The sequence below is a fragment of the Cervus canadensis genome, chromosome 8, assembly GCF_019320065.1.
Source record: "Cervus canadensis isolate Bull #8, Minnesota chromosome 8, ASM1932006v1, whole genome shotgun sequence".
In the NCBI taxonomy this organism is placed as follows: Eukaryota; Metazoa; Chordata; class Mammalia; order Artiodactyla; family Cervidae; genus Cervus; species Cervus canadensis.
The window spans coordinates 25,985,664-26,007,521 of record NC_057393.1 but is presented as its reverse complement, the minus strand read 5'-3'; the positions used below and the strand labels follow the sequence as shown (position 1 = coordinate 26,007,521).

General features: G+C 43.1%; 1 protein-coding gene across 1 annotated transcript; it reads left to right on the top strand.

Moving 5' to 3' along the window:
- The first annotated feature begins 291 nt into the window (after positions 1-291).
- GSTO2 (glutathione S-transferase omega 2) lies at positions 292-21,610 on the top strand. The gene is made up of 7 exons (XM_043476176.1): positions 292-374; positions 5,882-6,103; positions 6,389-6,497; positions 8,337-8,559; positions 9,453-9,554; positions 19,839-19,945; positions 21,325-21,610. Exons 2-7 carry the CDS (start codon positions 6,070-6,072, stop codon positions 21,482-21,484), a joined length of 735 nt encoding a protein of 244 aa, XP_043332111.1. The 5' UTR covers positions 292-374; positions 5,882-6,069; the 3' UTR covers positions 21,485-21,610.
- The last annotated feature ends 248 nt before the right edge of the window (positions 21,611-21,858 follow it).

The window sequence follows — 21,858 nt, the reverse complement described above, 5'->3', positions numbered from 1 at the left end:
TGCGGGCGGACTTCAGTCGGATGTAGACCCGGGCGCTGAGGTGCCACGACCAGGCGCTATTCAGCTTCCACTTTGGCCAGCCACAGGCCCGTTGGGATCCAAGATTCCGGTACCCAGGAGCCTGTAACGCAGCCGCCCATTAGCTCAGCATTGCACCGCTCAGCTGGAGCGCTTCCAAAGGCTTGGAGGATTGGTGAAGCTCTGGGCGCCGGGGCCAATTGGCGGATAGAGTCGCGTTCTAAGGGGCGGGTTCCGCCTGGGCCCCGCCTCTCTCTGCGACGCCCCCCCCGCCCCCCAACTCCGCTCCATATCCGGTTCCGTCTGCCGCGCGCCGGGAGGTGCTTTGGGGGTGTCTGTCATTTTGCCTACACCGGGTGGGTTGCTGGGACCTGCGTAGCATTTGAAGGGGAGAGGGGTTCAAGGTCAATTCTGAATCTTGAGATTTTTCACGAATTTGGGGACCCAGAATGGGATTGCCGAGTTTTAATTTTGCCTAACACTTCTGGACGAAAGCCCAACTGCCTTCACCAAAGTTTCATCAAAGATTTTAACATTAAAAAAAAAAAAAAAAAAGCTATTCTGAGAATCAGAAACAGGTCTTTAAAGCGAATACCTTTAACTTAAAGGGGGGGGGGGAAGTTGTCCATTTTCTGATTTGACTGAGACAAATAAAGATGACTCCATATCACTGATTGTCAGCCCTGCATTGGGCATCGCTATTTTAGCTACATTGTAGGGACCTGGGTTAGGAAGATCCCCTGGAGGAGGGCATGGCAACCCACTCCAGTATTCTTGCCTGAAGAAGCCCACGGAGAGAGGAGCCTGGTGGGGTCCTGGTGAGGTCCATGGGGTCACAATCGGACACTACGAGCGACTAAATACAGCACAGCACAGGGCACTGGCAGTCGGGGGCATTTGGTCCCCAGGAATGTTCTGTCTTGTCAGAACTATGGGTCTTCCATGCTAAGTTCAGATAATAAAAATAGTAGCTATTGTTGAATGCTTACTAGGTAATAGAGGGATCCTAAGTAATACAGCCTTGTCATCTACTGTCTGAATTAATTCTCCCCAAACCACACGATGTATTGGCACCATTGGCTCGGAATTACACATGAGAACACTAAGGCATAGAAAGTTGCAATACGTCCAGGGTCACCCAGCTAGTTAAATGCTGAAAAGGAGATTCAAATCCAGTCTGAGCTCTTATAGTCATTCAGATCATTCTGAAAGTAAGAATATACCTCTGCCCCAGACTCTTCATTCATTAACTGTTAGGTTTTAAACAGTAAGCTGGAAGAGGACTGTATCCACCTTTTTGACACACCGCTATTATGCCTGGGCTATATCAGAAGTGTTGACATTCCTTTTCGAAACCCAATGTGTTTTGTTTGATTTTACAAATGTTTGATTTTGGCTTATTTTAGGATCTTGAAAATCTGCCATTGCTTATTCAAGTGGAAAATTGTTAATTTTTTCTTTGATCCCATAAGTTATAAAATAGGGATATGAAAGGAGAATCAAGTTCTTAGAAAGCCTCCTTTGACCCCGCCCCATTGCAAAGAGGATGCTTCTCCCACTGACAACTTTAGTAATCTTATTTAATGTCCCAGAGACATTAGAATACAAGATTCTTTATGATCCTAACTTCTTGGAAACAGGTCCTAAATCTAGGCCCATTTGTAAAAGAGCCTTTTTCCTCACTTGTCTAACTCTTTGAACTTGGTGAACAATAGTGGAACTCTCAGTAACATAATCTGTCATGTAAATCAAGCTTCTGAAATATTAAGAGGAATGTCTTCCAAGTTCTTCCCCTATCCAAGATTAGTATGACAAAACAATTTTGAAAAATTGCAAAATGCAAACCCCATTTCCTCTCCTCAAAACAGAGACTCATGTAAATAGAGTGAAAAGATTATTTCTGTGGTGGCACTTTTTTTTCCTAGAAAGCTTAAGACTTCTTTACCCAGGACTAAAGATCTCCACATTTCCAAAACAGATCCGATCATATTTCCGGTCTCTGGAAACCAATTTGGAGTAGGTTTAATGTAGCCTAATTACCATTTATTCCTTGCTTGAGTGACTCAGTATAATAGAGGTGTAAACATGATATAATAACAAACAAGGGAAATTTGCAAAGAGGATTTCCAAGCGGTAATTACTGAGTCTCAAAGAGAAAATAGGATTAAACTTAAATGTCATAATTAAAATCTTTCTAGGGTAACCATATTGTTCCATGGTAAGATTAAAAACTGAAATGTAACCTGAAGCATTCAGCCCATTCAATTGTTGTTAAATAGGTAACTGGTGAAATAAGCATTCTGAGTTGAACTTTAATTCTGATGTGCAAGGCAAAGCTCAATTGCAGTGCATTTTATCTTTTTGGATATAAAATCAGAATGTACTATACTATTAAAAATGTGTCTGTATTCACTAGGATTAATCATTAATTTTGAAGTAGACTAAACTCTTACTATACTGAGGATAGCCACCTGAACAATTGTATTTGATACTCAAAACCCATCAAGTAGGTACTTAGTGTTCTCATTTTACAGGTGAGGAAGATGAAGCTCAAAGAGGTTAGATAGCTTGCCTAAGTGCCAAGGTCAGGGTTTGAATACAGAGCCAAGTGAGAACCTTGACATAATATTCCTTCCCTTCAGAGGAAAGACATTCCACCCCTTTGTCCATTCTCCCCTGACTACATCAAATAGTCCTTCACCCCATGCTGCTGCTGCTGCAAAGTCACTTCAGTGTGTCCGACTCTGTGTGACCCCATAGACGGCAGCCCACCAGGTTCCTCTGTCCCTGGGATTCTCTAGGCAAGAACACTGGAGTGGGTTGCCATTTCCTTCCCCAATGCATGAAAGTGAAAAGTGACAGTGAAGTTGCTCAGTTGTGTCCAACTCTTCACGACCCAGTGGACTGTAGCCTACCAGGCTCCTCCATCCATGGGATTTTCCAGGCAAGAGTACTGGAGTGGGCTGCCATTGCCTTCTCCCTTCACCCCGTTACTTCCCATATATTAATACAAGTATACAGTTGACTCTTGAACAACATGGGTTTTATTTGCAAGGGTCCATGTTTACATGGATTTTTTCACTGAATACATGCTACAGTACTACATGGTCTGCGTTTGGTTGAATCTGCAGGTGTAGAAGCACAGATGTGAAGGGCTGACAGTGGTGGACTAGTGCCCTGAAATCTCTAGTTGTTCAAGGGTCAGCTGTATTTTTAATAAACAATATTTACCAGCTCTCAGAGTTGGTTTTATTGAAAAGGTGGGAATAAGGAGACACAATGTGAAAATACATTCTCTTCTAGTGTAGTAGAAAGATGGACCCAGGAACCTTTTACTTTTCAAATGGAATCCTCAGTTTGGTTGCTAATCCAGTCATCATCAGTGTATACCAGGGATGGGCAAACTAAAGCCAGTGGGTCAAGTCGAGCCCACTGCTCATTTCTTTGCAGTTCAAGAGCTAAGAATAGTTAGGGGAAAACATTTCAGTGAAGAAGTATAATTTGTAACATGTGAAAACTACGTGAAATTCTCCAAGAGTGAGTCCTAATGTAAACTATAGACTTTGGGTGATAATGATGTTTCAATATAGATCCATTGATTATAAGAAGCGTACCACCCTGATGCAGAATGTTGATGGGGAGGCTGTTCATGTGTGGGGATAGGTTGGTAGGAAACTTTTCTATATTCTGCTAAATTTTGCTGTGAACCTGCTCTAAAAAATAGTCTGTTAAAATATACCTGTATATGAAATTCAAATTTACTATTCATAAATAGTGGTTTATTGGAACATAGCCATGCCCATTTATTTACATATTATCTATGGCTATTTTCACCTTACGAGGATAGAGGTGAGTAGCTGAGACAAGATGGCTTAAGAAGCCTAAAATGTTTACTGTCTTGACCTTAACAGAAAAAGTTTGCCCATCTCTGGTATAGATTAAGGTTCTAGATGGAGTGACTTGCCCTGGAAATCAAACTTCCAGGCTTCATAAACCTCCTTCCACCTCTTACTAGTTATCAGGCTTTTGACAAGTGACTTAACCTTGCTAGCCTCAGTTTACTTGTCTTTTTAAATGAGGTAAGAAGAGAACCCTTGTAGGATTATTTTAAGGATTTAGTGAGTTAATACACATAAAGCATTAAATACATGTTAGTATAATTTACTTTGAGTTTAGAGAGTTTCACATTCCTCATATGACCTTTCCCTTTAGAATCTGTTTATATGAAAGTCAACTATTTGAAATACTATACTTCCTTTATGCGAGTGTCACATTTACCTGATCAGGAGTCATTTCATTGTCTACCAGAAGCTCTCACATGACATGGGTACGTTGACTGTTTCTTTTTTATGCACCAGTCAGTTCATTTCAGTTAGTCGCTCAGTCATGTATGACTCTTTGCGACCCCATGGACTGCAGCATGCCAGGCCTCCCTGTCCATCACCAACTCCCGGAGTTTACTCAAACTCATGTCCATTAAGACGGTGATGCCATCCAACCATCTCATCCTCTGTCATCCCTTTCTCCTCCTGCCCTCAATCTTTCCCAGCATCAGGGTCTTTTCAAATGAGTCAGCTCTTCACATCAGGTGGCCAAAGTATTGGAGTTTCAGCTTTAGCATCAGTCCTTCCAATGAATATTCAGGACTGATTTCCTTTAGGATTGACTATTTTGATCTTCCAGTCCAAGGGGCTCTCAAGAGTTTTCTCCAACACCACAGTTCAAAAGCATCAATTCTTCTGTGCTCAGCTTTCTTTATAGTCCAACTCTCACATCCATACATGACTACTGGAAAAACCATAGCCTTGACTAGATGGACCTTTGTTGACAAAGTAATGTCTCTGTTTTTTATATGCTGTCTAGCTTAGTCATAACTTTCCTTCCAAGGAGTAAGCGTCTTTTAATTTCATGGCTGCAGTCCCCATCTGCAGTGATTTAGGGTCAGAGCAAAGGCTAGTTACCCCCTTTATCTCATGTAGATGGAAGAGCTATCCAAGTGACCTCTGTATTGCTGGGCTGTTGGCAGTATGTCCTTGGTAATTAAAAAGGGTCTGCTCTGAAATGTATACTGGGAGTTGAAGAGCGCGCACAGATTTGTCTCTGCCTCCAGATATCTTGTTTCCTATTCATTATCAGTTTTTCGTAATGAGTAAAATCTCATAAATTAAGGCTGGAACTAAATAGTGAGGACATAAAATTAAAGGGACACTTTAGGGCTGTGCAAGATCTTAACACTAAGTTTTTCTCCTTATCTGCTAGATGATGAAAAAGTTTGGCCTTGTTTTATAATGAATTAATTTATTTAGGCTGTACTGGGTCTTCATTGCTGCATAGATGGCAAGCGGCAGGGGTTACTCTTTGGTTGCTGTGCCTGGGCTTCTCATCCATGTGGCCTATGCTTGAGAGAGATGCAGATGATAATAAAGAGCTAACACTTAAGGATGAGATGGTTGGATGGCATGTGGTTCCCAGGCTCTAGGGCACAGGCTTAATAGTTGTGGTGCATGGGCTCAGCTGCTTCTGGACATATGGAATCTTCCCTGATCAGAGATCCAAGTCCTGTCCCACTGAGCCACCAGGGAAACCCTTTGCCTTATTTTAAGATAAAGTACACTCATGTACAGAGTATGGCCAGGAGGGAGGGCTTCAAATGGGAAAGAAAACATTAGTGTCAGCCTGGTCAATTTGTATTAAACTCCCTTGGAATAAGTGGAATTCACATGCCTGTTCTTCACAGATTCTTGATGCAGAGAAAAAGCCGCGCAGGATGTTGTGAGTTCAAAGCAAGGGCTACTTCTCAGGTTGGTTTGTTTTTCCCACTCCTGCTACGCTGGTTTCTGAATCTGGGGCTCTGTCTCCTCAGGTTGAATTATCTTAGCTGCCGTCCTGGATCACTTCCTTACGACCCCGCCAGGGCCCTGTTGCTCCAAAGTTGCATTTGGGGCCAGCGGGGCGCGCCGGAACCCTGCTGTCCTTGGACCCTGCGCCGGCGGCAGCAAGCCTCACGGCAAAGACTGTGAGCGTTGGTCGTTGCGCAGACGCCGGGAGAGCATGACTGACGACGCGACCAGGACCTTGGGGAAAGGTGAGTCCTCTTGACAGTTGCCCGCGGGCTGGGGGTGCCGGGTGGCTGGATGTTGACTCTGGAGAGGCGGTTGACGGTCCTCGACTCGCAGACCAGTGCGGCGGCGAGGAGGATCGCGGTTCCTCCACAAAAAAGCCACGTGCAAAATAAATAAATAAATAAAGTGTCCTCTCTGGGGCCCGGGAGGCGGAGGCCCGCGACTCTCGTGGGGTCCTCCTGGGAAGGCGCGTGAGCCCCTCTCCACACAGGGCTAATCCGCCTCCCCGTACCCCCCTCCACCCGCAGGGAGCTGCCCCCCAGGGCCGGTCCCTGAAGGCGTAATCCGCCTCTACAGCATGAGGTTCTGTCCCTACGCGCACAGGACGCGCCTGGTCCTCCGGGCCAAAGGCATCAGGTGAGCGGCGGGAGGCCCCATAGGCGCTCGGAAACGTTCACCATATGGGGCGCCCCGCTTAGGTGTCACAGGCTCTCTGTGACTTTCTTCTGAGACGAAGTCAGTAAACGGTTAGCAGAGGGCAGGTGGGTTCTTGAGTGGGCCATCCTGAAATGCAGAATCAGGTCTCTGCAGGAAACTGTTAGGACCACTCGGAGTAAACTGAAATGATGGCTCTGGTGAGCTGGGTTTCTTCCCTAAAGTTTGTGAAAGAGGGGACCGCGGAGGCTACGGAGGCCTTCTCTGACAGCTCTATGAAATGCAGCCCAGATCCCACCCCAGGTATATTCAGGTCAGTTCTGTTCCGTTTATTGCACTAACAACGTTTCCTTACTTATCTGTTTTTCCTCCACACTCCCCAGCCTCACTTCTATCGCCCCTCCCCCTCCCCCAACACCCACACCCACACTCACACACACACTCTCACACAGTCTCTCTCTCTCTCATGCACACACAAATGTATGTTCCTGAAGGCAGGGACTTTGTCTTTCTTATTCATGGGCTAGAAGAGAACCTGGCCAATAATAGGCACTTAAAACTATATTTTGAATGAATGAACAAATAGTTCCAAACAAAGAAATAGAAAGGACTGCTATCAAGAGGTTTCCCACACACCTGAAAAATGGGTGCACACCGGTCATAGAAGGAATTTTTCAAGACTAGCTCCTGCAAAGGTCTGGATTTTGAAGGCAGGGCAACTTTACTGGAATGGGGGAGGCTGCAGGGAGCCAGCTCAAAGCTAAAGTGTTACTCCAGCCTCCAATGTGTATCATTAGGGGATGACTTCAGAGTTTTGTGTTATAGAGATGCAGAGACTATTACAGAGGCTTTTAAAAAAAATTATATAATTCTGCTCTCTGGAGTGTCTATGGCTTTTTTCCAGGTTATTCCCTCTTGCTCAATTCTAGTTGGCCCAAAGTTTACTTTTTAAAAAAGAAAAAAGAAAAATAACAATAGACTGATGTTTACCTACAGTGATGACGTGGCAGCTTGAGAATTGATGGAAATCCTTCTTTAGGGCGGGGTTTCTCACCCTCAGCACTGCCGACATTTGGGGCAGATGGTTCTTGGCTGTGTGTGTTTGGTGAGGGGGAGGAGCTGTCCTGTGTGTTGTTGGATATCTTGCAGCGTCCCTGGCCTCTGCCCATTAGATGCCTGTAGATTGCTCTCTCTCCAGTTGTGGCAAACGAAAAAATGTCTCCAGATATCAGATTTGTACTTTCAGATTTTAAAATGTACTAAAATCTGTGGTGCCGTGGTTAAGCTTGTGAGCTCTGAGTCAGACTGCCTGGCCTCCCATCTTGGCTCTGCTACCTCCTGGTGGTTGATATTGGGCAAGAGATTGAACCACAAGGAGCCTTATTTCTCAGAAGGGATGTGTTAAATGATTTCTTTGCCTTCCCTTGTTTGCACCTCATCATGATTCCCCAGTTCACTTCATGGGAATCATGGAGATCAAATGGGATAAGGCATAGAAAACATCGAACACATCCTAATGCTGAAAAGAAGAATGATGTTGTTATGCACTTTTCTTTGTACAAACCTCAATTTAAAAAACTTGTTGCAAGTTTTAATTTTATAGATTGATTGTTTCTGCTTTTAAGATGAGTGTCTGGGGATTTCCCTGGCAGTCCAATGGTTAAGACTGTGTACTTGTACTACATGGGGCACAGGTTTGATCCCTGGTCTAGAAACTAAGATCTCACATGGGGTCTTTGTGCACTTTGGAAAAAAAAAAAGATGAGTGTCTGCCTAATCCTCTCGTTTCTGTTCTGTCCTGTTTTCCCTTTGCTTTATAAGACATGAAGTTATCAACATTAACCTGAGAAACAAGCCTGAATGGTACTTTACAAAACATCCTTTTGGCCAAATTCCTGTCCTGGAGAACAGCAAATGTCAACTGATCTATGAATCTGTCATCGCTTGTGAGTACCTGGATGATGCTTATCCTGGAAGGAAGCTGTACCCATATGACCCTTATGAGCGAGCTCGCCAAAAGATGTTATTGGAACTATTCTATAAGGTATATCCATTTAAAAACAAAAACAAAAACACTTAACACTCTATTTTACTTTGTATGTCTTTCTCAAACTCCAATCCATTTTAAAAGTCAAATCATTGGTGAAATTGATTTGTTTTAATACCTGTGTGTGCCTTAGGAGGATAACTGGTGTGGAATTATAGTAAAGCTGTGACCTCTGATATTAAAGGTTAAAGTCTTTGCCAATAGCTACTTTTCTAGTGGAACTAGCAGCCTCAAGAGTTATGATTATGGCAGTTATGATTGTGTAACTTGAGACAAGGAATATTGAAAGAGTGAAAATACTTTGAAGGAACTATTTCCAAGGTCTCAGGTGAAAAAAATATCGGGGTGTGAAAAAGGTAATGCACAGAAGGAGATTGCCCTTTATGGGGAACAAGAGTGCCAACTGTCCAGGAAATGTGAAGAAGAGAGAAAAGGGGACAACTGTTGATATTGGGAGAGAATGTTATGGAGAAACTTTATGATAGTTTTTTTTTAAAAGAAACCAAAATGACTCAATGATATTAGTGACTGGTGTCTATGGAGCACTAGTGATGTGCCAAGCACTGTTCTAACTATTTTATAAAGGTTAATCTGTTTAATCCTCACCACTGCCCTTTAAGGTGGGTACTATTCTTGTGTCCATTCTTCAGATGAGAACACTGAGGCTTAAAGAAGGTAAATGCCCCACCTAAGATGGCACAGTATGGAAATAGCTGAACAAGTAACCTTGTTCACCAGTGTGCTGTGACACGTGGATTCCTGAAACCACAGAGGTCGCCGTCAGGTGGCGCTGTTGGCAGGGGGACAGAGCTCTGGCTGCATTGTCAGGCGAAGCAGGAGCGCGGAGTGCCCTCCGCCTTCTCTGCTCAGAACCTGTGTCCTCTGATCAGGTCCCGCATTTGACCAAGGAGTGTCTGGTAGCATTGAGATGCGGGAGAGACTGCGCTGATCTGAAGCTGGCCCTGCGTCAGGAGTTCTGCAACCTGGAAGAGGTAAAAATGGGGCCCTCTCCTGGCCAGATGTGGTGGATAAAGTGATGCAGGTCCACACCCTGGTCACCCTGACACCCACCGCTTTCACAGACTTATATACTTTTCCTGTCCGACTTTGGTAAGTTCAACTACTAGTCATCTGACTTGGGGGTACTTGAGCTCCACTAACCTCCTCTGGAATTTTTCTTGAAAATCTGGCTAGGGGTAGGGGAGGGCATGTGATGAACTTGTTCCTTTCCCAGAATCACCACATTCCTGACCTATCTCTGCACAGATTCTGTAGCTTCTGCTTCTGAGTCCAAGGTCAATATTGGTTAGGGGTTGTGTTTGGCTTCTAGTATTGATTAAAAAAATTATAAGGATTTATTCTTTCACACACATGCACATAAACTTAGAGGTACAGTAGTATAGGGCCGTTTTGATGGCTTCTTTATGAGGTTACCAGGGACTGAGGCTTTTTTCTCTCTTCCTGTTCTGTCATTTTCAGTGCGAGGCTTACATCCTCAAAATAACAAAATAGCGGCTGGAACTTCAGCTATCACATCCAAGTTCCAGATTATAGAAAGGACAACAGAAAGGAAAAAACTGGCAAAAGGCCATCCTCCTTTAAAGGCTTTCCTAGAAGTTCTGTCCAATGATTACTTAAATTTCATTGACCAGAACTTAGTCATTGAGTTGTAAGTATCTGCAGGGGAGGCTGGGAAATTTAATCTCTTAGCTGGGGCCACCTTGCATAAAATCAGAGTTCTGTGATTAAGAAAGAAGGGGGACAAACTTCCTTGGTGGTCCAGTGGCTAAAACTCCATGCTCCCAATACAGATGGCTCAGGTTCTATCCCTGGTCAGGGAACTAGATCCCACATGCCACAGCAAAAAATATCTCACATGCCACAACTAAGACCTGAGCAGCCAAATAAATAAATGTTAAAAAAAAAAAAAAAGAAGAAGAAGAAGGGGAAAGTGTCTATGGGTAATCAAGGAGCAATCTCTGTTACTAGATCTTCCATGTATCTAGCAGTAATAGGGCTACTTACCCTGTACCTCTCTTATATTCTGGAAGGTGGTCCTTTGACTTCCTTTATCTTTGTTCTAGAAACTGATAAATTCCCCTATGGGTGGGTTGTAATCCTTTGGCAGCCAGGGAACGCTATTTCTATCCCCTTAAAAGAAGGCTGATTACTAATATTCTTCCATCTGACTTTTGTGAAGTGGAAGCTGTTAAATTTATTTACAGTTACAGCTGCCTGTTTTAGATTTATATAGTTTCAGCATTTATGGATTCAGCATCATGTGTAAGAAATGTCAGCCTTTGGTCCTGAGAACACAGACTGCGGTCTTAACTCTGAGGAGGCAAGTAGGATGAGGTGGAAAGAGTCTTGGATCCTAGGCTTGGCTTTATGGGATTCCAGAACCTTGATGAAGGTTCTGGACGTCTCTGTGCCTTCGTTTCCACATTCATAGAATGAAAGAGTCTTAAAAGGTGTGTTCACAAGTTTTGCAGAGGGACCGCCCAGTGAGAGGAGGTCTGGTGGTGGTTTTAGACCCTGCTTCAGCCAGACCAGCCCTGCTTTCAACACTGTGTTTAACAAGACATCTAATAAGCTTGAATTTGAAGAGGGAGGGGGACCTTGCTTTCAAAAAGAAGTTTGATAGCTTTTGCCCATAGAGAATTTTTATGGTCTTTATTTTCAAAGATTAGCTGAACTGATTTTATCATGTCTGGTTACCTTTTTACAAGTTAAATGCTGGGCTAGGGAAAGGAGCCTTGAAACAAAATCTTTTAAATTCAAAGATAATTGGAAACATACATTGACCTATCTCCTTCCTACTCTGCATTTGAATGATGGATGAACTTTGAAAATTACAGATTGCTAAGTAGATGTACAATATTACAATGGAGGCACAGTTCCTTTGTTTGGGTTCTTCTAGGGAAGTGAACCTGTATTTTTGTGCTGGGCATGATGCTAAAGTTGCTTTGCATACGTCCTCTTATTTAATCTTGTTAATGACCCTCTCAGATGTAATAAGTAGCATCAGTGAAATTCTGGCTAGTTAAGGGCTAGCCAGGGCTAATTAAGGACCACTGAGTATGCAATATTGTTCCAGATTTGAATTGGTTTTTGTCCCATAGAATGTTAGTAGGAATTATAACTACAACATAGGTAATATCAGAATCTGAAAGATGCCCCCTGGGCTTGAATTATTTGATACATTCCTCTTGATACCAGTATATTGACTCTTGGAGATTCTAGTGAAATTGAAACTTGTCAGAATAATTCTAATAGAGATGTTTTCTCTCTGTTAATAGAGATGATGTGTACAATTTTTTCTCCATGATTTTGTACAATCAGAATTTTCTGTGAGTTGAAAATATTTTAAATATCTATGAGTTGTCTTGAGTGATAAGCAATTCAAGAGACCAGTGTATAATATTCCATGTTATCTGCAAGCAAACAGGTCAGTTTAAGTTGGCAGCCTTATACTCTAACGTTTTCTTCTTTTTAAATAAATGCCCTGTTTGACTTTTACATTTTTCTTTCAAACAAGTATTATCAAAATTGAAGGTTTATTTGTGCTTGTTATATAGCTTCATTTTTCCATGTTATTTTTATAGTTCTTTGAGATTCATTTTTTGTTGTTCAGTTGCTTAGTTGTGTCTGACTCTTTGCGACCCCATGGACTGCAGAGGCTGGACTTCCCTGTCCTTCACCATCTCCTGGAGTTTGCTCAAACTCGTGTCCATTGAATCAGTGATGCCATCCAACCATCTCATCCTCTGTCACCCTCTTCTCCTCCTGCCTTCAATCTTTCCCAGCATTAGGGTCTTTTCCAATGAGTCGACTCTTGGCATCAGGTGGCCAAAGCATTGGAGCTTTGGCACCATCCTTCCAATGAATATTCAGGGTTGATTTCTTTTAAGATTGACTGGTTTTATCTCTTTGCTGTCCAAGGGACTCTCAAGAATCTTCTCCAGCACCACAATTCTAAAGCATCAATTCTTCAGTGCTCAGCCTTCTTTATGTTCCAACTCACATCCGTACATGACTACTGGAAAAACCATAGGTTTGACTAGACGGACCTTTGTCACCAAAGTGATGTCTCTCTCTCCTTTTTAATATGCTATCTAGGTTTGTCATAGCGTTTCTTCCAAGGAGCAAATATCTTTTAAGTTCATGGCTGCAGTCACCATCCACAGTGATTTTGGGGCCCAAGAAAATAAAGTCTGTCACCGTTTCCATTTTTTCCCCATCTATTTGCCATGAAGTTATGGAACTGGATGCCATGATCTTAGTTTTTTGAATGTTGAATTTTAAACCAGCTTTTCCACTCTTTTTTTCACCTTCATCAAGAGGCTCTTTAGTTCCTCTTCACGTTATGGTGGTGTTATCATCTGCATATCTGAGGTTATATGCACACATGTAAATAAATGCCTAGAAAAATGTCTGGAGAGAAGCACATCAGACTGCTGCTGGTGCCTACTACTGGAAGGGGATTAGCCCCGGGGGTGGGAAAGAAAAGTGGTTAAGAGCAAGGATAGGAAGGGAGAGCCTTTGCCTTCTATACTGCTTTCTATGTTTGAAATTTTTTTTTAAAATAATGAGAACAGTTTTCTCTATTACATGTGTAATTATTAAAGATGGAAAAAATCACTTTTCATTCTGCATAATTTGCCATATGCATAAGCCAGAGTTATGTATCCAGCACACTCATTAGGGTTATTTAGATTGTTTCAGTTGCTTATCATTGTTAATCATGCCTCCCAGAAACAGCAGCTCCTTTGCATAAAAAGCCTGATCTCTGTTTTAAAATATGTCTTTAGGCCAAACTTCCAGGAACAGATTTGCCGGATCAAAGGGTATGACCAGTTTAGAAGCTAGAGCTGGATGTTGCTAAATTGCTTCCCCCAAGACTTGTGCTGTATACCCACTACCCTCCGTGTGTGGAAAATTGCCCTTTGAACCAATCCCTTTTCACTGTCGGGAGATTTCATTTAAAACAGTCGCTTCTCATAGTTGCTTTAATGTATATTTCTTTGACTGATAGTGAGGTGGTATATTTTCTCCAAAGTATTCCATTTCTTTGTGTTTTATTTGTGAAAATGGTCTGCTACCCATCTGTTTGTCAAGATCTTCCTGATTTTCCTTGTTAATTTTTTTAAGAGTACTTTATATGTAAAGGATATTGGCCTGTTTTTAAGATACATTGTTTTGCTTTAACTTTTTGTCATTTTTGTAACATAGAAATTTAACATTAAAAATATTGTGCTATCTTTCCTGTTGTGATTTCTTCCACTGCTTTTGTATATAGGAAATCCTCTCCCCCCTTCAGAAATTTGATAATATGCTTTTATATTTTCATCTACCACCCATCACTTTAAAGATATTTGACTTGTCAAGCCTTGCCTCACTAGCTTTCCACCCCTATTATCTTACAAATATATTGCAACAAGAAGAATTAAACCTATGAAAGGAATTCCAGGATAGAATTTTCAGGGTGGTCCTTTGATCACCTACCAAATGTTGACAGGTTGCATTCTGAATCTTCACAGGAGAACTCCTGGTTGTAAGTGGTGACCAACAGGAGGGATGTGTTCGGCACAGACCCTGCTTCTCAGGCTTCTTTCCAGAGAAGTGGGTTTTATCTATACTCTAAGTTTGTTCTGTATCCTTGGTTTGTTTTAAAGGGAATCCGTTAATCTTCATTAGCGCAGCCTTAGCTATAGTATGTCAGTGGAGCAGACACCTGAAATTTGAAATCTTGAGAATCTCCCCTTATCTTGTATGAACTCAAAAGATATCTGCCCTGAAGTGGATTGAGTATTTCAGCTTCTGGTTAGGGTCTGCATTGCTGATGTAACAGCAGGTGGCTTTGCGTATTTTATAGGAGGGGGCTGGTTCTGCTTCATAAGAACTGTTTCCATCAAGAAAAACCACTTCCTCCTCCAGCCAGGTCAGAGCCAGCATGCTGTCCTGGTTAGAGCCAGGAGACGTCTCTGTGTGCAGGGCAGGTGGTGCATTAGGACCACAAGTGCAGTTATTGACGCTGCACTTGAGCGCCCAAGACTGGAGACTGAAGATTCTTAGGATGTCTGGTTTGAGGAAGTCTGGGCTTCTCTTTATAATCTTGCCCCTCACAAAAAATTTTGCAGATTTCCTTTTCCTCCTTGGTGAACCTCGTGGCTGCAGAGCCTTGGCCAGTGCGCCTCACCACGATGGCCACTCGGGGGAGCCCAGCGCGCTCGTTCCTTCTACGTGCGCTCTAGAGGGAACCTCTTTTTGTCCGCCTGGGGGAGCCCGAGAGGCCTTCGAGGCAGATAAGCACCCCTTCCAGGGTTCAAATTCAGAGGTGGAAACAGAGTACTCACCTGTCACCAACCAGTCTCTCCCTGTTTATTTGCATGCTCATTCCTTTTTCCGAGTCACATCCAGAAGCAAGAGAAGGATCTGTAGTCATTTTTCAGTGACCTGGAGAACAGAGAAATTTAAAAAATAGCATTTTCTACTATTCCAGAATGTCAAATGGCTTTTTCCTAAAATAGCTCACGTCTTAATCTGAACAAAAGATGTGTTAATACATTAAGGAAGTCCCAGGGCTTGAAGCTAGAGGCCCAGTTTCTTCCCCAGGCCTTGTGTGGCCTTCTGAGAATGGCTAGGGCCTTGGTGGGAAGTATCTTTTCTAAGAAGGCCATCTTGAAGGGCAGTGTTTCTGAGAATGAGTCCATTGTGAGAAAAGTTGTTCAACATTAAGGATAACCATGATCACTATATGTGACCGGTGGGTGACAGAAATACAGCAAAACAGAGTTTTGTTTTGTTTTGTTTTTTAAGACATTGGCTATTAACGTAGCCACTGCTCAGTGGGTGGAGGCAAAGCTGCAGCTTCCTGTCCTGATGACAGAACATTTAGGAAAGATAAGACATAGGAAATTAAGACTGTCAGTTTATTTTACTTCTGACTGTCCTAAATTTGTCAAGATGTGGGAGTTGGCCATAAAAAAGACTGAGTGCCAAAGAATTGATGCTTTAGAACTGTGGTGCTGGAGAAGACTCTTGAGAGTCCCTTGGACAGCAAGGAGATAAAACCAGTTAATCCTAAAGGAAATCAGCCCTGAATATCCATTGGAAAGACTGATGAAGCTGAAGCTCCAATACTTTGGCCACCTGATGCAAAGAGCCGACTCATTGGAAAAGACTCTGATGCTGGGAAAGATTGAGGGCAAGAGGAGAAGGTGGCGAGAGGATGAGATGGGTGGGTGGCATCATCGACTCAGTGGACATTAGTTTGAGCAAACTCCAGGAGATAGTGAAGGACAGGGAAGCTGGCGTGCTGCAGTCCGTGGGGTTGCAAACAGATGGACACAACTGAGGGACTGAACACCAACAAAAGGGACTCAGTTTAAACTGAGGATACAGAAGAACTATTTTAAGTCAAGTTTCCTGAAGACCGTCTTATCCAGAATGAGACAGGAAGGAGAGAATTTTGAAAAGCTCTTTTGCCATAATTGTATCTCACCTCTCGGTCAGTTAGTTGTCTGATTGAGAGAGAATGAAAAAGAAGATTGCAAGGCGGGGGTCGGGGGAGTCCTCACAGGACTCTCAAAGCTGGGCCAGCCCTTGGCAGAAGGAAAGAGGCTTTCAGGGTTTGCTGATTCTGAGCTTGTTGCTAATACTTAAGTTTAAAGAACAGACAAAGAATTCACAAGAGACTTGGGAAAGCCTCTGTGATTACAGTTCTCAAACATACATATTTGAAGCTGACACAGGGTTGACACTAGTCTGGGACTTAGGAGAATGGTGTCTTTGTCTTGGTTCTGGCACTAACCAGAGAGCCCTCTTACTTCCCTGGGATGGAGTTTCCTTCTCTATAAGCGAGAGTCTCTTCCACACAGGAGACAAGAATCAGCTCACCAGCATGCTTTCCTCTCTGCTTGAACTGCCAGGAAACTCAAGTCAAATTCAAAGCTTTATTTATTAAGGAACTCTGCAGGAGCCTTGGCTTGATAGCCTGAGACCATTTTCCTTCCTTATTTTGACCTTATGTTCTAACTTTTATTTTTCCCTTTCTTAGTGTGTTATGATTTCTCATATTTAATATTTTAGTGTACACATTTTTGTACACTGCACCTCCAATCCTTTGTCTAGTGAGCATGGTATAAATAAATGGAAAAATGGAACGGGAGTTATACTAGATGAATTCCGGGGCCCTTCCAGTACTGAAGTTTTGTGATTCTCAGGGGACAAGTCATTTTACATGTCTGGAATGTCTCAGGTTTGCGGAGAAGGGAGCTCTCCTGCTGAAGGTCCCAAAGATGGTAATGAGCTTCCAAAGAGGCCTGGCCAGGATGTGCCCCCGGGTCACTGTGATGTGTCTGTAGAGAAGCCGGGACTTTGGTTTATAGGAAGACTGCTTTTCTACTGGGATGTTTAGACTTGCTTTGTATGAAATCTAGTGGAGAAATGCCTTTTTGAGGCAGGGCTCAGGAATCTGCAGCTGTATCAAGAACTCCAAGGAATTTTGATGTCACATTTGGATTTAAGAAAGTCTGAGGGAATGTGTAAATGTATCACAGGGGCAGGGGAGAGGCTGGCAGAAGACATCAATTTCATTCATATACTTATCTTGACTTTTTATTGTAATAAATACCTTGATAAAGGTTGAATTACATTATGAGTGCTTTTTTTTAAAAGACTCACTTTTTTTTCTTTAATTTTTTTTTTTTTTACTAAACTGCATGGGCATGCAGGATCTTAAGTTCCCTGACCAGGAATTGAACCCGTGCCCCTTACAGTGGAAGTGTGGAATCTAACCATTGGACAGCCAGGGAAGTCCCTATGAGTGTTTACACGGCTGAGGGTAGTTTTACAAAGATATTCCCAAAAAGCAGAGGACAGACTTCCTTGATAAATAGAAGTAAAGCAATTTCGATGATTCCTAATGTCTGAATGAATAAGTGTACCATTCTGTTAAAACTTCATTGCATCTATATGATCATATGTATTCAAAGACATACTCTTACTTTGAATAAATGAAAGGTTTTAAAATATACTAAATAAACATCAATTACTAAGCAGCTATTCATTTTCAAAATATCTCATCACCTTAACAAAGGACTTATCATGGGTTCTAATAAATGTCCATATATGGTCTGTTTTGATAAGGACTTTCTCAAGAGCATCTCTGCTCTGTCAAGCAGAAGAGTTATATAAAAGTTCCTGAGTCAGTCAGTTTAAATTCATTCTGATTTATGCCATGAAGGCCAATAATAAGCTGGACATATACATTTCAAAGCCAGTGATAAATGTCTGGGTAATTATTATCTGATTCTGAACATAAAGAAGGTTTAGGGCTTTCTGGAATTCATAAAAACTGGATTGTTCCTTTTCCTTGTAAATCAGGTCTTACTACATGTGATCGAAAATAGCCTCTTTTAAATATTCATTGGCCAGGCTCTGCCGTTTAGTACCGTCTTCTTCAAACAATGGAGAAGGAAATGGCAACCCACTCCAGTACTCTTGCCTGGAGAATCCCAAGGATGGAAGAGCCTGGTAGGCTACAGTCCATGGGATCGCAAAGAGTCAGACAGGACTGAGTGACTTCACTTTCACTTTCTTCAAACAAAATGATGCCACCTACAATTATTTCAGGTTAGTCAGGGGTACTCGCCTATGCCATGCTGGGAGATAATGAAGACATAGACTTTAGGGTACCAAGATTTGCTTTCTCCTCTGAGAAGGGTGGTGGTGAAGGATTTGCTTGCTGTAGATGTAACCTCTGGGGGTCTCTGTAATTTTTCATCATGAGAGCTCACGTTTATTCGTGCATGATTCTATCATTCCTTACCATAACCTCTAATGTGGACACTAACATTACCACCATTATACAAATGAGAGCACTGAGGCTTAGAGGAGAAGCTGAGTAAGTTGTCTGGGTTTCATGTTGAATGAGAGGCCAGGTGAGGACCAGGTCTGCCAGCCCCAGAGTTCATTCTTAACTCCACCCCTAGACTACCTCATAGAAGCAACAAGCTGGCCTGAAGGATGAAGAATCAAGCCTGAGAGAGAGGAAGTTTGAAATCTAGGTAAAGGACATGGGCTCAATTGCTCAGTCGTATCCAACTCTTTGCGGCCCCACAGACTGCAGCACGCCAGGCTCCTCTGTCCATAGAATTTTCCAGGCAGGAATACTGAAGTGGGTTGCCATTCCCTACTCCAGGGGATCTTCCTGACTCAGGGATTGAAATCACGTCTGTTTCATCTCCTGCATTGGCAGGTGGATTCTTTACCACTAGCGCCACCTGGGAAGCCCAGATAAAGGATATAGGAATCTAGATAAAGGATATAGGGATCTAGATCTTTTGCTACAGGGAAGTATTTAATTGATTATGAGTTATGTGTGTCAAAGAGAGTCTTTTGTTTGACTTAACTAGATAATTGGCATCATACTTTTCTCAATGGGAAGAACTGGCCCAACAATAACCTCTGTTAAGTACTATTGCTTTTTAAATTTTCAAGTACCTCCCCGTCCCCACTCCCCCCGCCACCACTGTCTTTGGCTAGCTCTCTGTCAAGAGTTTGCTTTCTTGAGGGTTCATCTATCTGTGTTGATTTGTCCCATTTGGGAATGAGAACTTTTGTTTTAATGTAAAAATTTGATAATGTTGATTGGCCAACACATATGAAGTTCAAAAAGCTCAAATAAAAAAGGAAAATATGATAGAAATACAGTATTGGGATTTGAAAGAGCTCATCAGATAGCCCTGCTCTTCCTTGCCTTAGTTTTGAATTGGCTGAAAAATAAGGCTAAAGAGGAGACATGTGGAGACTATGGTGTCCCCTTTATTACAGATAAACTGGATCCTGGAGAATGGGTGGGGGGAGCATGACCACAACAAGTGAGGTTCCTTATGTGGCCCCTCCCTCCCAGTAATGGGCAGTACTGGTCAAGAGGCAGGGCCCCCTCTCCAGGGGCTGAGCCCTAGAAAGCTTAGAACAAGGAGTAGCTGAGAGAGGTGGGGCTGTTCTTCCAAATCCTCCAATCAGGTGAGCCGCTGGGGTACTCAAGGGTTGAAAGGAGGGCGGGGCTAAGTGTGGCCTGGAGAACAAACCCTAAAGGAGCTGGAGGAAACCTCAGAAAAAGGGAAGAAGCATTCACCTAACCAAATGGAAGACGACTCCAAGCCTTGGGTCTCCTTCTTTGGGAATTAATTTGATTTTTTTATTTAGTGCCTATAAATACATTAGCAGATGGGTTAATTAACTTGCTTTTGCTCTGTTTAAACTTCCAGATTCTTGGCTATCAGAACACCGTCTTCTTTGGCGGAGATTGTATATCCATGATTGATTACCTCTTTTGGCCCTGGTTTGAGCGGCTGGATGTATATGGAATAGCCGAGTAAGACATTAAGCTGTATGGTCATAGATTCCTAGGGTCGCACTGGGTAGCAGAGCTTCCAATGATCTCTGTGCCATCTGTCCTCCTCTGGACATGTTTCATGTGAATGTGGAATGTAGAGTTTTAAACTGTGTGCTTCCTTGTTCAAAATGCACCTGTGCGCTTATGCCACTAACGGCAGACACACACTTTATGCATGTTTCTGCTGCTAAGACTGCATCCAAAAGCCTCCCTCGTGTTTCAGAGCCTGCTGGCTGTCCTCCCCACCCATCCGGCATAGCCAGTGGTGAATGCAGAAGCAGGTGGACGGTCTCAGTCACAGGGTTTTGGTGGCTAGTCTGCAGCTCCCTCGGTGGCCCTCCGCCTGGTCCTGCTGTGTCCCCCAGTGGACCCCACATCCCTTACGGGACACCTTAGTTACCAGAGGAATCTTTCCCCAGATAGACATACCCTTAAAAAACAAATGATTTTTAAAGTAATGTATGCTTAATGTTAGATAATAAACAAAATGGCCAGCCACACACCTCACGAGTGTAGGGATGCTTGAAGTAGAAGCAATTGCCCTGTTGACTGAGGGAGACCACACAGGGGCCCCAGACAGACGTGTTCTTTGTTCCCATGACACTCACAGGAGAACTCAAACTTGGGCTGGCTTTGCTCTCACACCAGCCGGTCACATGGCGGGTGCCGGACCATTCCAGTGTTGGGACTTTTATAATGCACACGCTTGAGTTTACCCAGGGTTCATCTTATGAGCTCCTCATTTAGGGCAGGTCAGATGTCACAGACTTGGATATTTTAAACCATGTCAGAACATAAACCTTGCCAAAACCTGTCTCCCCTGGGGACAGAACTTGAACCACACATTAGGAACCCTCTCCTCCTGGATTTTCCATTAACAAGTTTACCGTCTGGGCAAGTCACTACAGATCTGAGACCTACACGTCCTGATCAGTCCCTGAAAGGGCCCAGTCAGCTCCATTATTTCAAGGTTTCATGATTGTTTTACTCATTTCTTTAAAAATGTGTTTTTGGAAACTTTTTTTCCCCCAATCCCCCAAAAGTAAAATCTGAGAATGGCTGAAGAATGTGTCTTTTTGTTGGTAAACTGAAAAACAGACACCTTATTTCCCCAGAGCACTCAGTCCACAAGTTATTTTAACTGCAGGGTTAAAAACAACAACTTTGGTGATTCTAAAAACACATGGCCATTTCAAGAATCAGATTTTCCTCCAGTCAGTGACTGTGCTCAGTTGATAGGAGTAACTAAGATAGCTCTGTTGCCCCAATAAACCCATCTCTCGTAGCTTGTAGTCTAAAAAGTGACTTGCGTCCCCCTTCACCTTCAGAATGGCTAATGCTTCTCTCCTGTTCTGCAGCTGTGTGAACCACACCCCCACGCTCCGGCTCTGGATTGCAGCCATGAAGCAGGATCCCACAGTCTGTTCTCTTCTCACCGATAAGAACACCTTCCTGGGCTTCTTGAATCTCTATTTTCAGAACAACCCCGCTGCCTTTGATTACGGGCTAAGTTGCTGAGCCTTGCAGTCCATCCCTTCACCACCCAGAATTCCTAAGCCTGTCGTGATTCTGCACTTCTTTTGGTGGGGCAGTCAGTCTCTCTTCATTTTCTTTAAGGTTCCAAATAAACGTGGAGACAGAATCATTTCTGACAATCATTTTATGACTCCTCTAGCCCATAGCGTCTAGTGATTCTCTAGAAATCTCAGTGTTAATGTCCAGAGATGTTTAGGGAGACCCTGTGCCTCCCAGCTCGATGACCTTTGCCCCAGTTTGACCTCCAGGTTATTGGTGCTGATGCTGGTGCTGAGGTTCAAGGCCGCCGCCCCATCACTGATGCTGTGGCTACAGATTGGTACCCTGCATATCTTTCTGGTGAGAGAGATGAGAAG

Coding starts and splice junctions, on each gene's coding strand:
- GSTO2 (XM_043476176.1), top strand. CDS start 6,070: ATGACTGACGACGCGACCAGGACCTTGGGGAAAG. Junction 6,498..8,336: donor CTCCGGGCCAAAGGCATCAG/GTGAGCGGCGGG, acceptor TTGCTTTATAAG/ACATGAAGTTATCAACATTA. Junction 9,555..19,838: donor AGTTCTGCAACCTGGAAGAG/GTAAAAATGGGG, acceptor TTAAACTTCCAG/ATTCTTGGCTATCAGAACAC.